The sequence below is a fragment of the Pungitius pungitius genome, chromosome 13 (genome assembly GCF_949316345.1).
Source record: "Pungitius pungitius chromosome 13, fPunPun2.1, whole genome shotgun sequence".
NCBI classification, from domain to species: Eukaryota; Metazoa; Chordata; class Actinopteri; order Perciformes; family Gasterosteidae; genus Pungitius; species Pungitius pungitius.
In genome coordinates this window covers 2,122,748-2,136,442 of record NC_084912.1, presented here as the reverse complement: position 1 = coordinate 2,136,442, position 13,695 = coordinate 2,122,748, and the positions used below count along the sequence as shown (strand labels likewise).

The window sequence follows — 13,695 nt, the reverse complement described above, 5'->3', positions numbered from 1 at the left end:
GGCCCTGCATTTTTTTGGAGTGTGTCCAACTTGTTTCCTTTGGGAGTAAATGTTCGACACACTGAACCACCACGTCTTGGTGCTTTGAGGCACACTGGCTAAATCGTGTTCAGTCATCTTGTTGGTTAATGCTGGACAAATTCTAGCTCCTTCAGACCCCCCTCCTCCTCCCCCCCCCAAACCAAAAACCAATGTGCGTGTGAATGCTGAATCTCCAGCGGATGAATTGCCGCTGAGGGTCGGTGTAGCTGACGGCGAATGGAGCCCGGCTTTACAGATTCACACATGAAGAGAAGTGAAGCACGACGGGGAGGACCAACAGATTAGTACAGGCAGCCAGGAGCAGGGGAGGGAGGAGGGAGAGGAGGAGGAGTTGAGGAAGGGTGAAGGGGTTTCATCAGTGGAAGGTGATAAACTTTGCAAACCTTCCAAACTTGTCCTTGCTGCATAGGAGAGGGGGGAAGCATTGGAACGGAGAGAAGAAGAGAAGAAATCAAAAACAAAGAGCCCACCCAGACAAACGGCTGGTCCACACACACACACACACACACACACACACACACACACACACACACACACACGGATAGCCATTCTGTCTTTTTTTTCTCCCTCTTTTCAACACAACACATTACAAAAAGAAAACACCAACACATGCTGCGCCGACATGTGATCATATTAACACTCGTTTTGTCGCACGCTGTTTTCAAAGTAACACACAGCGCAGCGCTCCTACCTACGCACGCTTTGGGAACAAAAACACATCCATTTTCAGAGCGTGTGTGTGTGTGTGGAAGGGCTAAAATAATACGACGCTGAGGAAGACAACGTAAGGCCCTGCAGGGTTTTTTTTGCCTCTAGTCTTTTTTCACTGGCTGCAATTTTTGCTCCACATTTCCACGGCTGTTGCTTAGTAACGGACAATGGTAATCGTCGCTGGTGCTGCGCGTCGGAGCGGATCATTTTCATAGTTTTATGGCCACACAGCGCTACTGTATTCCAGAAGGCCGTGTGAGAGGGGTTTGGTTAGAACCAGGTCCGGCCGGCTGGCGGAGCGGGATTTGAGAACATGTGACTTGGCCTTGGGGCGAAATAGAGGGAACCGATGACAGCTGAAGCGTTACATGGCTAATAATCCATCTACTAGAAAGGTGTTACAGGTAAATATATCAGGGCTGTCAAAAGTGGAAAACCTGGAGAAAAAAATAAGTGATCCAGTCAGTCTCATGGTTCTGGCTCATTTGTTCCTCTTTACACTTGACCTAGCCAGCTAGTTCACCTGGTTTTCTTATATTTGGAATAGCCTGTGACAGCCCCAATATAAATATTTTGGTATCAGTGACTGCCGAATGGTACCAAGAATCTGTGGTTTGGAAATTATATTCTTTAAAAATATCATATTAATCAAAAGGTATCCATCAAGATTTTGATACTGAAGAATATCAATTTGACTTTACTAGTTACTAGTATCACTAAACTGGACATCAGATCATGATTGTGACCTAATTAGACGGGTGTGACCCATCGTGATTAGAATATCTCTTTAATAATGTCAATTGGGACCAAATGTTTAGGTATAAAATCGACATCAGGGGACAAACACAAAATATATTGTTGCCTCGTTATTCTCATCACATGGTCACATGGCTACATGTTGGCATCAAAGCCACGGCCCCCTATACGACTCCCCCCAACACGAGATGAGACATTAAAGCCGGCCCATTGTTTCCTAGGAAAAACATGGTTATGCAAGTGAAGTGAAATGGCACTTTGTGGCTGACATAACGTTGTGCTCCATATTAAACTTTTTTTTGCTTGTCGTAGGACAAGCTTCGCTTGCTTTGGAGTGACCAGATCCACTAAGTCCCAGCAGGTGTTTGGAGCAGATAACAAGACTTTAACTTTTAGGGCTTCTAGTGAAGCGTAAATACACATCGTTGACTGCTCCGGTTTCTTGAAGAAAAAGAGGAACAAAAAACAGTTAGGGGGGAAAAAACAGCCAGAGAAAAAAGGGTGAGTTATCAACGCTAACCGTATTTTAACTACACACATGTTTCTGAAGGATTTGGATGACTTTTTGTAACATGCTTCTGCTTTAAACCAACCAATTTATTGTTTATAGTCATGTTTTGATCTGGTATTGCATACCACAGAAGCATCCCTCTGTATTCATGCACTGTGCATGAGAAATGGGATTCCCTCAGCAAACATCCAGATGTGTGCTAGCCTGAGAACCACAGATGTGCAGTAACGCAGTGGAGGGAAAATAGTCTGCACGGCTTCCTCCAAAGCAAGCGCTACAACGGGAGATTTCCCCGGTAGAGCCAAGTCAAACAAGGAGGCGGGACTAAGCACCTGGTGCATACTCACGGCCCTCAGCGGCATTTGACAGATGTTTGGCCACAACGAAACAGAAATATTAAATTGTGCCTACAGTCGTGACAGAACTCTGTTTGTACTGCATCTTCCCAGGGGAACAAGCCGCCATGATTAATGAGAACTTGACGGGAGATCTCGGGCAATTTGCTCTCAACAGCTCATTAAATACCCTTGAAATAAGAATTGTGTGGTAAACAAGGCTGTGGTTATTAGGAATTCATCAAATGTTAACCTGTAATTATTTTTTTCTTCAAGAACATCCTGATCTCACACAAACCATCGCATTAGTTGTATTGTAAAAATGTACAGAAGAAATGTGAACTAGTGTGGGTGGAGGGGCCGGCAATATAATACGAATAAATCTGTTATATAAACTGATGGGATTTTACCAATATGAATATAATTGTAATGGCCATAATCAAAAGTATCTGAACTTCCAAAATCTTAAAAACGTTTTCAGAGGATTGAGGTAACAAAGAAGAAAAAGCTCCAGCCTCTCACTCAGTTTCAGTATAAACACACACATATATATATATTCTGATAAGATAAGATTTATAAGATGTACACATGGGGGTTTCTGTTGCAGAATGTTGTTGGCGTTTAACACCAAACTGTATTATAATTCACAGGCGTTCATGTGTATTCAGCCCGGTACTCCAGTTAATCGCGCTGCTGGTAATTAGTGGCTTTGAAGACTATGGACGTTTCCTGAGTGAACGTAAGGTAGAAAGGAAACTAAATACCCTGTAAGTGTGTGCGAGACAAAATGTGATGTTAGAAGGCCCACTGGCTGAATGATAAGCACAGCAAAGAAAAAAACTTGAATGATACTTTGGCAAGATTAATTAATTACTTCTGTAGATAGTCAATGGTGTGTAATTAGTGAATATGCTTAAAATGGAAAAGAACATTGCTGTGATCTTAGATGGTAGTGTTACCGTTAGTGAGCATGAATGACTCTCTCCCAAAGGTGGAAACAAGACAACCGCTTTGTCTCCTTTGTTTTAATTTACAGACATAATGAAGCTGATGTTAAATAAGCCACATATTGTGAGCACTTCTTCAGCAGGGAATTTCTGTCGGGAATTTCAGAAATACAAAGATCAGAACGGTCTCCAAATTGCTACCGAGGGTACCGGAATGAGCCCATTTACTTTATCACAGACTACAGTCTCGGTTCTTTCATCTCTAGCTTTGGGATGGGGTTGATATTGGATGTTGGAGTTTTCTCATATCACAAGGTCAACAAAGGAACAAAGAACGCATGAACAGCATTTGAGGGTGGAACTATTCAGAAGCCTAATGGTGAGGCAGATCAGGAGAGATATGAAGATGATGGGACAGACCAAAAGAAAAAGGAAGGAAGGAGCGAGGAAAGGAAGGGCGTACTAAGAAGAGTTATCAGCAGCAAAATGTCTTAATGTGTCTGGCTGCTCATACGGTCATAAAACTAGAATTAGCACAGACAATACAGACATAGATGTGTTCACCGTGTGAAGGGAAAAGTTTACATTCTACCATTATAGTGCTTTTGATTAGCAAATATCTGATGATAGCCCAGAAAAAAATACTGTACAGTATTAGCAAACTAATGGCAATAAATAGCAAAGGGAATGGGCTCCCAGGGAGTTAAACTTTGTTAGGGTATGACTGAGCTCTTTTCCTCTTCTTCATCTTTCTTTATTCATCACACAAACCCAGAAACAAAGGCTCGCCCCACACAAACAGACCCACTATCCTCCCACACACAAACACACACAAACCTTTGGTGGTACACTAGAGCAACACAATTAACACCCTGTAACATTAACAGACATGTTATCTTGTAATACCACTGTGTCAGTTGTACTGTAACTTAATCACGTGTGCTGAAGCAGTCGTGTTTACATCCCTAAGTGGGACTCATAATAAAACATCTTGTATAGTTGAGCTGAAACAATTGGTTTCTCTGTCAATTAACGTTAACTGAGACGTCCATAATGGATTGACCTACATCGAAATAAATGCGGGACACAAAGGTTATATTTTAATGGGGTGGACTCAAGTATTTTCAGTCAATCATCTGGCCTCTGATGTCTTGCCACTTGTATATTATATTCAAATGTTTAACCACAATAAAAAATGGACGTTAATCGAATAAAAGAGATTAACGGACATTAAAGCAGCCGTTGGCTGTCACTTTAGCTTCGTTGACTGAAAAATCCCTGAACGTTAGATAGTTAAATGTAGCGTTGTGTGAACGGTATACCGGCCTGGCTGCTGTTGATAGTACGGATACCTGTTAGCAGACTGCAGCTGTGTTTGGGTGTGCTTCATGCTTCGTGCTTTGGGCTTTTTAGTGGAGCAGAGACGACGCCCGTTTGCTAGCTTAGCGACGGTTAGCTTAGCTAGCAGCCGACGCCATTACCAGCCGACGCTAGCTAGCTTTTGACGCTTCTGTGGGCCTGAAGGTTTTTTTTTTAGTGTGCCGATGAGCAGCTACATTTCACGGTACCCGCTTTAATGTATTCGATTGGAATCTAATATTCTGTTCATAGTAAGCACACACGTGTATTTATCCCGAGTGGAAATTTGATTTTAAATCGTGAAACCCACGGTCCACTTTACTGCAAGCTAACGCGACAAGCTTGTGGCTAGCACTGCTCGCCTCCAGGGATGCTAAAGGGACAGGTTTGGGATAACGAAAGTGAACGTCTACGCGTATTAACCTTTTTAAAAACGACATATTAGAGATGGCTGGTATACAAGTTAGCAGTGCTACAATAAACCGACTATCATTTACGATATAGTAATGGTCAGAGCTAGCTAATCAAGCATTCATACGGTCTCCCAGCGTTTATATTGATACTCGCTTTGACTGTTCATATGTCGAATCTATACGGTCAGTGAGAGCTAAACTGCGTGTAGATATGCGTGTGAGCGAACCTTTTTGATATTGTAAACACGGGTCAACATCCCGATGCCTCGGTCGTTGAGGATGGTTAGCTTTTCCGCCAGCTTCTGCTGGCTGGGCTGGATCACTCCCCTCGACATCTTTTCGCTTTATCGGTTTAATCTTCCAAAATGAATCCAGTCAGGAGAAGAAAAAAAGGGAAAAAAGATCACAAATCTCCCGCAGCTTCTGGTTCGTACTGGGAATAAAGAAAGAAGCCGTGTGGTTTATGCCGATTTTAGATTTCTCCCATGTTCAGATGTTAGGGGACAGTAGCTTCCTGTACTCCACCCCACCGTCTCCCTGCCTGTGTTTTTTTTTTCGGTCACAGGGATGAAGAGGAGTTGTCCTGGTTTTTCGAGGCTGGCTCTCGGTGCGTTCAGGGGTACTCGTTAATCGTAAAACTCAGGGGTCTAACAAGTCACTGAGAGTAAACTGCTCATCTAATGCGTACGTATTAATACGTAAAGTACCATCAAATTCTTTCACTTGTGAGTCTGTATACTGTTGTAATATTTGCCTCTGCCGCACTGATATACATAATGTGTATGAATACTTTTCCGCTAATGTGAACTAATGGATACGGCGTTTATCGCGCCATGTTCTCAATCAATGCTATCTGCATTTCCAGTTATCACGGACATGCTAAAAAAAAGTACCATTTCAAAGAAGCAGCATTACCAGCCTCGCATATGCATAGTTCCACGAAGGAGCCGTTTTCCTCCCGTGTTTTTGTGAACCCCGAACGCATCACATCGTTGACGCAGCTTCCGACTCCAGCGTGACTTTGTCGCTCCCTGCTCCGCTCCCTCTGCAAACCACACGATTTGCATCCTGCTGTACATGCTGCAGCTGTAGTGAGCGCTGATACTACGTTCTGCAGGACTTTGTTTGAAGTCAGTGCGTCTAGACCAGGTGGGTGGACGAGGCAGGGAAACTAAAAGGGAAAAAAAGCTCCGTGATTCGGTTCGGAATGAGACCAACGGTACACGACATCCGCAGGGTCTTAACGAATACTTTTCTATTTAGTAAGTTGGCTGACTGCTGAAACTAAAAAAGGCCCAAAAACGTGTGGTTACACACTTCTGTGGCTATTATTATAACTGTAAATCCACGGACACACAATTAAATGGTACTATTCTCTATAAAATAGTAATATTCTTTTGTACCTCTACATTACTGGATGTAAATAAACCCTCTTGCTCTGTCTACACATCTTTCTGTGTTTTTTTTTATGTTTCAGCTCTGTCCCTTGAACCCGTTGGTGTGATGCATTCACTGTCTCAGGAGATCCAAAGCTTCTCCAAAGACTGCCTGAAGAAGCAGTGCACCCTCGTTACCACGGTGACCGGCAGGAGGCTGCTGGAGAGGAGGGGTGATGGAGGAGAGGGAGAGGAGCAGGTCGAGGAGCTGGAGGAGGACGGCGGATGTGGGTTTGTCGAAGATAAAAGTCTGGACCTTCAAGTTGGTGTCGTCAGACCCTTCCTACTTCTGGGTAATACTACTACTACTACTATTACTACTACAAGATTTTGACATTTATTCACTCTCATCTATCCATTATTTCCAATGCTCCCGCATATATTAATACTGCAGCTACGCTCAGTTCCTAACTATTTAATTTAAGACAATTTTACCAATATAATGAAAATACTAAAGTATAGTATAGGTACATTTAGTATGTACATTCAGACATTAGAACTGGAATGTGAAATATGTTTAGTAAAAAAACTCAAAAATCAAAAGAACAATACAAAATAATGTTGGTTATTTCAATTACTTTGCAGATTTGACTGGAGTTAGAAAGAGTGCTGGAATAATGTTTGCTTACTTAAAAATATTTCAGTGGAAAGAAAAGTAAGTACCAAAAGTACCCTTTTAAAGTATAGTATAGAGTTAAATTGTTTTAAAAATAGGCCAAATTCACAAAAGTAAAACTTTTAGACTGCAAATAGACAAAAACATTAAAAAAACATAGTAACATAGAAATTACATTAAAGGAATATATCCCTAACTAAAAGTTCACCTTTCTCGATCTATCGATTTTATCTGACAGCACATGTGGCCCGTCGCTTTCTACCTTTGTCTACAGCACCACTGCTATTAGCATATATATTATATATTACTACAAGTGGTACCCCCATCCCTACCAGTGCTACTTCCATAGTGTCTCAGTCACTTCAGCATTCCAGTCCACTCTCATAAATAAATGAAATCCTCATCAGGATTAAATCAATGTCGTTAACTGTGACCTCAGGGAGCGCCGTGACCTACCATTCAGCCGACAAACCGCACCTGTCAGCACGCGTCCGTCCTGCCCAAGTGTCCTTGGGCCTGACATTGTGTCCCCCCCCCCACTCCCTGCAGCTCATGGGAGGGGGGGAGCAATGAACTGTGACACCTGTGGGTCCTTCGTCCTGTGATCGAACCGTCCGCGTCTCCGTCACACCGCCTTACCGCATCGGACACCTGGCTGACAGGTCTCCTCTGGTGTTAAAACGCCTCTTCGTCAGCGTGGTGTTCCCACAGTGGGGCAATATATATATATTAGTGCTGTCAAACAATTAAAATATTTATCAAACGATTATGTTATAGTTAACTCAAAATTAATAACAATTAATCGCAAATTCTAAATCTCCCTTTTTTTTTCTTTTCTATAATATTTTTTTCATTTTAATTGTCTTATCAACATGGACAAGTGGATTGGCTTGATTTATGCAAATGTTTTATTTTACTGAAAAACAACATTTCCAAACAGGATGGTACAAAATAAAATTATAAAGTGCACATTTGAGGTAAACAAGGACTCAGCCTTTAGTGCAGTTAAACCATGGCTTAAATTTTCTTTTTTTCAAGTTTGCTGTGAACAAAGCAGTTCAAAGCATTAACGTCGTTAATAACGCATTTAACTGACAGCACTAATATATATATATATTTCCCCGTTGTGAGACTAATAAAAGAATATCTTATATATTGGACAATGAAATCTAGGCTTGACTTGTGTTAGAAACCTACACAAAATGAGATAATAAACAAACTGCTGTGTGAGGATAAATTGCAGGTGCGATATCGATATGCCTCGTTAAATATGAAACCAATAAATAGTTGGCTTAAAGACAACAGAACAAAATCCACCTTGTAATGAAATCCAATGCATAGATTTCACAGAAGGCATTTGCAGTATTTGTTGGCCGGCCACGGGTAGCTGCTCCCACCTGTTTCCAGTCTTTGTGCTAAGCTAAGCTAATCCAGGTGTAGCTTCACCAGTAAACTCCATCTTCTCATCAAACTCTGGGAGAGAAAGCCAATAAGCTCTGAAATTTGACTTTTACTTTGAGTGTTTTCGGTGGTTGGAGGATAGCACACTAACAATTGTATCATCCATCAGAACCCAGAAAAGAACATTTTATACCTCATTTGAAACCCCAAATATCATTATTCGATTCGTATTTATATTTATTTGTTGGAGGTGGACAAATGTTACAAAGTTCTGTTCAGGAAACCAGGCATTCCGGCCTCTTTCCACAGATGTGTCGGTTTAAGTCTGTTCCTTTCTCCACTGACGAGGCACTTCTTTATTTCTTTATTTCTTATCTTTTGGATTTCGATTCAGCTCTCACCGAGACTGTTCCTCCCGTATCACACGTCTCGTCTTCAATGATCACGTCCAGTTCGTCCTTCCCTTACTTTTTTTTCATCCCCATGTGATTTCCCTCTCTTCCTGGAGGTCTTAAACCTGCTTCTCTGCGGCTGTAGATGCCGTCGGATGTTTATTTCAGCAGCTTTTTTAAGCCCTGCGCGACTCGACAAATGATACGCTCGTCATTTTTATTTCTGTAGCTGTAAGCTTTTTTAATGGCGGTCTCCACAGACTGATACACCCCCCCTGCTGTTTTCTGTTGTGGTGCTCAGTGATACCGATGCTGAATTTCACAGCCCAAAAAGAGTGTTTTTAAAGGCTCTGGATTCATGTGAGATTTCAAATGCTTCCTTTACATCCTTTAAGTTTAAATTATTCATTTCAATCAAATGTATATTAGATACTTGCTCTTGAATATTTTTGATCAATCGAGTTAATAATTGTCCAAAGAATTTCAGAAAATACAGAAAAAGGCCTTTGAAACTACACAAATCCTCTGGGATAAATGCACAATCACCCAAAATTTGAAATGATGCCTCAGTTATATGACAAAGCAAAAGAAATAAATCCCATTTTAGAAGCACTTCATTTTGATAAACCACATAAAACACGAATCAATGTTTCCAGTTTAAACAAAAACCGACTGCATCGTCATCGTCGACCCTGATCGAACTGCACAGGCGAATGAAGCCGATCGTTTAGTGTCTCTCGTGTCAAACGGAGACGCAGATAAATATTCATGCAGCTTTTGATCATTTTTTAACTGAGCAATTATAGTCAGCACCGCAGTAAGCGTTCCCGTTTATTTATTTTTTTAATAGACGAGCGGAGGCGGGCCTTCCTCATCGAGCCTTCCTCATCGAGCCTCTTTCTCATTTCAGCCTCTCAGGATGCAGCCCACGATGTCGACACCCTGCGGAGACATAAGGTCAGAGCGGGGCGATCGATCGGAGCGGGGTGGGGGGCAGTGACACTGGAATGTAGCGGCGGCCTGGGAGGGGGCTGCGTCTCGGTGCAGTGACGGTTTAGCTCAGCAGAGGGAGTAAATGATTACAGTACAGAGGAATGTGACTTCACCTCTCTGCAGTGGCCGAGGCGGGGGGGGGGGGGGGTTACAAATGTCCCTCCTGGTTCCTGGTGTATGAACACATGGCTGCTTGAAAGGGAGGATTTAGAAGGGATCTGTAATGAGCAGTTTAATAGACATTCACTTTGAATTCATCCATTTCTTCACAAAATAGCGGGTCAGATGAAATAAGTGCATTCTCCCTACTGACCAGCAGGGGGTGACTCCTTTGGTCGTATACAAGTCTACGAGAAAACGACCCCACTTCTCTCTTGATTTAGTCCCTCATTGTAAACATGAGTTCATGGTCCCGGCCTCTAGTTTTGGGTCTTCTTCAAAACAGCATGATGCTCATTTAGTGAAAAGGGGACGTTAGATGTTACGAGCTCTCCAAAAGCAGATGTAGAGGCGGAGAGACGTCCTCTGAGGTAAGCTAATTCAAGTGAGAGAAGACAGATACTGCAGGAGCAATTGGAGCCATCTGTCTCCCCCCCACCCCCCCTCCACCCGCTTCATCTCTCTGCATCAACCCCCCCCCCCCCCCCCCCCCCCCCTGCCTCGCCCTGCCTTCCTGCCCCCCTCGCTCAGTCAACATCCAGGTTTCCACATGTCATCAATACGTCTGACAGAGCGTCTCTGCCTGTGTGTGTGTGTGTGTGTGTGTGGTGTCTCGTGCTCCCGTTCGTCAGGTGTCTCATGTGTTAAATGTGGCCTACGGAGTCAGCAACCCGTTCCCGGATCAGTGCGTCTACAAGACGCTCCCGATCCTGGACCTCCCGGACACCGACATCACCGCCTACCTGGGGGAGTGCGGCTCCTTCGTGGACCGCGCCCGAGAAAAGGTGGACTACTGGCTTTCTGGGGCAGAGGGCGGGAGTGTGAAAGGGTCGTGAAACTTTGACCTGAGTGAATGCACCGAGTCATCGCGTGATGGTATTACCAGAAAAACCTGCATTGAATCCCCTTTAAAAACAATTCTTTGCTCAGAAGGCGTCACGTGGCCCCAAAAAAGAAGAATTGTTTCATATCAGCGCGGCTACTCGCTGCGACGCATTTACATACAGCAGCCGGTTTATCTGGACCGCAGCACAAAGGAGAGGCGGGTGGTCAGAATACCTAATAACAGACCACGCTGGGGTCATTTAATGTACAAAGTCAACGTTTACCCCCCCCCCCCCTCCCCCCTCTCCATCAGTCTCTTCCTGTGCTGCGTGTAATACTTTTTAAGGGATTATTTCCAGGCAGAGCGTTATTTCCTCTGTGTGTGTGTCTGGAGATTGACCGTAAGCACAACATAATGCGATGTGAGCGCCGATATGAAAACACTCAATTTGAGCGCAATGAAATAGCAGAAAAACAAGAAGCTCCGAAACCAAAACCAAATTAAGTCTCGGGCAACTTTCAGTTTGCACGGGCAGAAGTTTTCTGTTGTTGTCGTCGTCGCATTTTTTTTTTTTTCTAAAGGGAGGAAAACAAGAGCTGATATGTGGCGGCAGACGCTAGATAATATACAGCAGCAGCGCCCGCTTTGATTGATGGAAACTTATTAGAGGCCGGTGTCATTCTTCCTCCCCGTGTGTCCTGCTTCATTTGATTGTATTTCACCCGGCGGAGCGGCTCGCATTTCCAAATGAAAGCAGAGTGATAACAGTGATAACACGTCGATTACAACAGCGCACACGTGTGAGGCCGCGGCTAATTTAAACATCCCGTCCCTCGGTGGGTATTAATTGATAAAACATTAAAAAAAAAAAAAAAGTTAAAAAAGAGCCTCCTTCTCAGACAGAAGAGAGACTTTTATCAACCAAAGAGACAAATGCGGCAATATGCCGATGCGTCGGCTCCCAGCCGCGTCGCATTGTCTCAAGATGCGGCTCTTGCAATTTAAAAATAATCATTTCCAGACTCGCACTTTGGGCGGTAAAATAATTACATCAACATTAATATTAACGACGACACAGAATGTTTGACACGCAGAAAGCCACAGACGCAGATTCGCTCTACGGGCTCCTGACTGATGCTGCTCGCCAGAGATGCCCCAAATTACTGATGTTCACCGAGGAAAAGCGCCGTGAAATGACTCGCGGAGCCGACATTTCCTCTCAATGTGGCGTTCCGTGGACACGGTGGCCGGTGTGCTCGCTTATTTCAAACAGCAGTCGCTCTGCAGAGGTGGATGTTTAAATGTCACTCTTTAAATATGTTAGGGCCGGGACTTTAGCGCGTTAATTACGATTAATTAATTACAATGTGAATTAAGATTAATTAATTACACAGAAAATAACACATTAAACATTTTTTACTTATTTTTAAACTTATTTTTTGCACCGCAGAACGTTTCTCACTGGATGAGTTTCGGAGGACCGATTATACTGGAGCACCAACTAGCGTCCATGACTTCAGACAACAACAAACCACAGTGAACATGAACGAAGAAGCTGACGAGAACGTGTCGGGTGGCCCCGTGAATGGGAAATCTTATTATAATAAACACACGGATGGAAGCGTCGATAAGAGCGTGGTTGTGTGCAAGCTGTGCAACAAGGAATTCACATCGAGCCTCAAGTATCACCTCAACGCAAAACAATTAGCAGCTAGCGTGGACGTACAAGGACCCACACCCAACCCACACTGCACCAGATGACTGCTTTAAGGACCAGGGTAACTAAGTCCACGTCTGAAAAAATAACCAATGTTCTCAATGTACTTGAAAGTATTGGTCTACTTAAAAAAACCTAGTTTACAGAAGGTCTACTTACCTATAGGCTACCTGAATTTCTGAAAGTACTATATTTCTAAATATGCTATTGCTACACACAAAAATAAAAATCCATGTGAAAAAAATTACTTCTCACTGTTCTCAGGTCAAATATTTATGCAATTAAAATGCGATTCATTTCGATTAATTAATTACAAAGCCTCTAATTAATTAGATTAATATTTTTAATCGAGTCCCGGCCCTAAAATATATATATATATATATATGCCTAAATAAACTCACTTTCTCCGTCCACAGGACGGTGTGGTCCTGGTCCACTGCAACGCCGGCGTCTCGCGCTCCGCCTCCGTCGTGATTGGCTACCTGATGATGAGGGAGGGGCTTACGTTTGACGAGGCCTACGCTCAGGTGAAGCTGGCCCGGCCCTCGACTCGCCCGAACCCGGGCTTCCACCGCCAGCTGCAGGGCTACGGACCTTAAAGCTGCATTCTTTGTTGTTCGTGTTTTTACCCACCAGAGAGCAGCGGAACGAGCTGTGAATTCCAACATGGTGATTATTTGTAGGGTTACACTTCCTTGTACAGAAGGAGATTCACCAGTGCAGCTCTAAGGAACCAGACATATGTTCTTTAAGCCTTAAAAGACAAACGTAAGAAAAACAATTCAGTTTTAAGAGCTCGAGTTTGTACTTGTGCGTCATTTTGGAAAAAATGTGTCTGCCTTTTATTCCGCAGTTACAAAAATAAACCGTTTTTTTTTTAACTGTTGCATTTGCTCATTTTGGAGCCACTAGTTTTCTTTATGGATTGCGTTCTAATTAGACTTACAACCTTTCCCTCAGTTTACAGCTTGATTTCTTTCTTTCTGATGCATCACTGATCACAACGATCGCTGCTGCGATGTCTCTGTCACTTTCACTACTTCACAAAGTTGATGCGCCAACCTCGCTCCCATGAAATAAT

The 13,695-nt window shown here is 43.1% G+C and overlaps 2 protein-coding genes across 8 annotated transcripts in view; one reads left to right on the top strand and one right to left on the bottom strand.

The window, feature by feature from the left end:
- nckap1 (NCK-associated protein 1) overlaps positions 1 to 5,622 on the bottom strand; it is a 23,502-nt gene extending 17,880 nt beyond the window's left edge. For 2 of the 4 annotated variants that reach the window (XM_037464847.2, XM_037464848.2), the window contains exons 1-2: positions 5,302 to 5,622; positions 426 to 443 (exon numbers count right to left, since the gene is read on the bottom strand). In XM_037464847.2, the coding sequence (XP_037320744.1) occupies positions 426 to 443; positions 5,302 to 5,409 (126 nt within the window). In that variant the 5' untranslated portion in view covers positions 5,410 to 5,622. The remainder of the gene's footprint in view (positions 1 to 425; positions 444 to 5,301) is intronic. The other 2 variants (XM_037464849.2, XM_037464850.2) reach the window with 2 other exon arrangements.
- LOC119213786 (dual specificity protein phosphatase 19-like) lies at positions 4,023 to 13,695 on the top strand. Of its 4 annotated transcripts, XM_037464853.2 has the most exons (6): positions 5,677 to 5,758; positions 5,940 to 6,223; positions 6,552 to 6,803; positions 9,830 to 9,876; positions 10,704 to 10,856; positions 13,031 to 13,695. In XM_037464853.2, the coding sequence occupies exons 3-6, from the start codon at positions 6,578 to 6,580 to the stop codon at positions 13,211 to 13,213; spliced, it is 609 nt and encodes a 202-aa protein (XP_037320750.2). In that variant the 5' UTR covers positions 5,677 to 5,758; positions 5,940 to 6,223; positions 6,552 to 6,577; the 3' UTR covers positions 13,214 to 13,695. The 4 variants fall into 4 exon arrangements, with proteins under 4 accessions (XP_037320752.2, XP_037320748.2, XP_037320750.2 ...); XM_037464855.2 differs by lacking the exons at positions 5,677 to 5,758; positions 5,940 to 6,223 and adding an exon at positions 4,023 to 4,866; XM_037464851.2 differs by lacking the exon at positions 5,940 to 6,223 and having other exon boundaries at positions 5,658 to 5,758.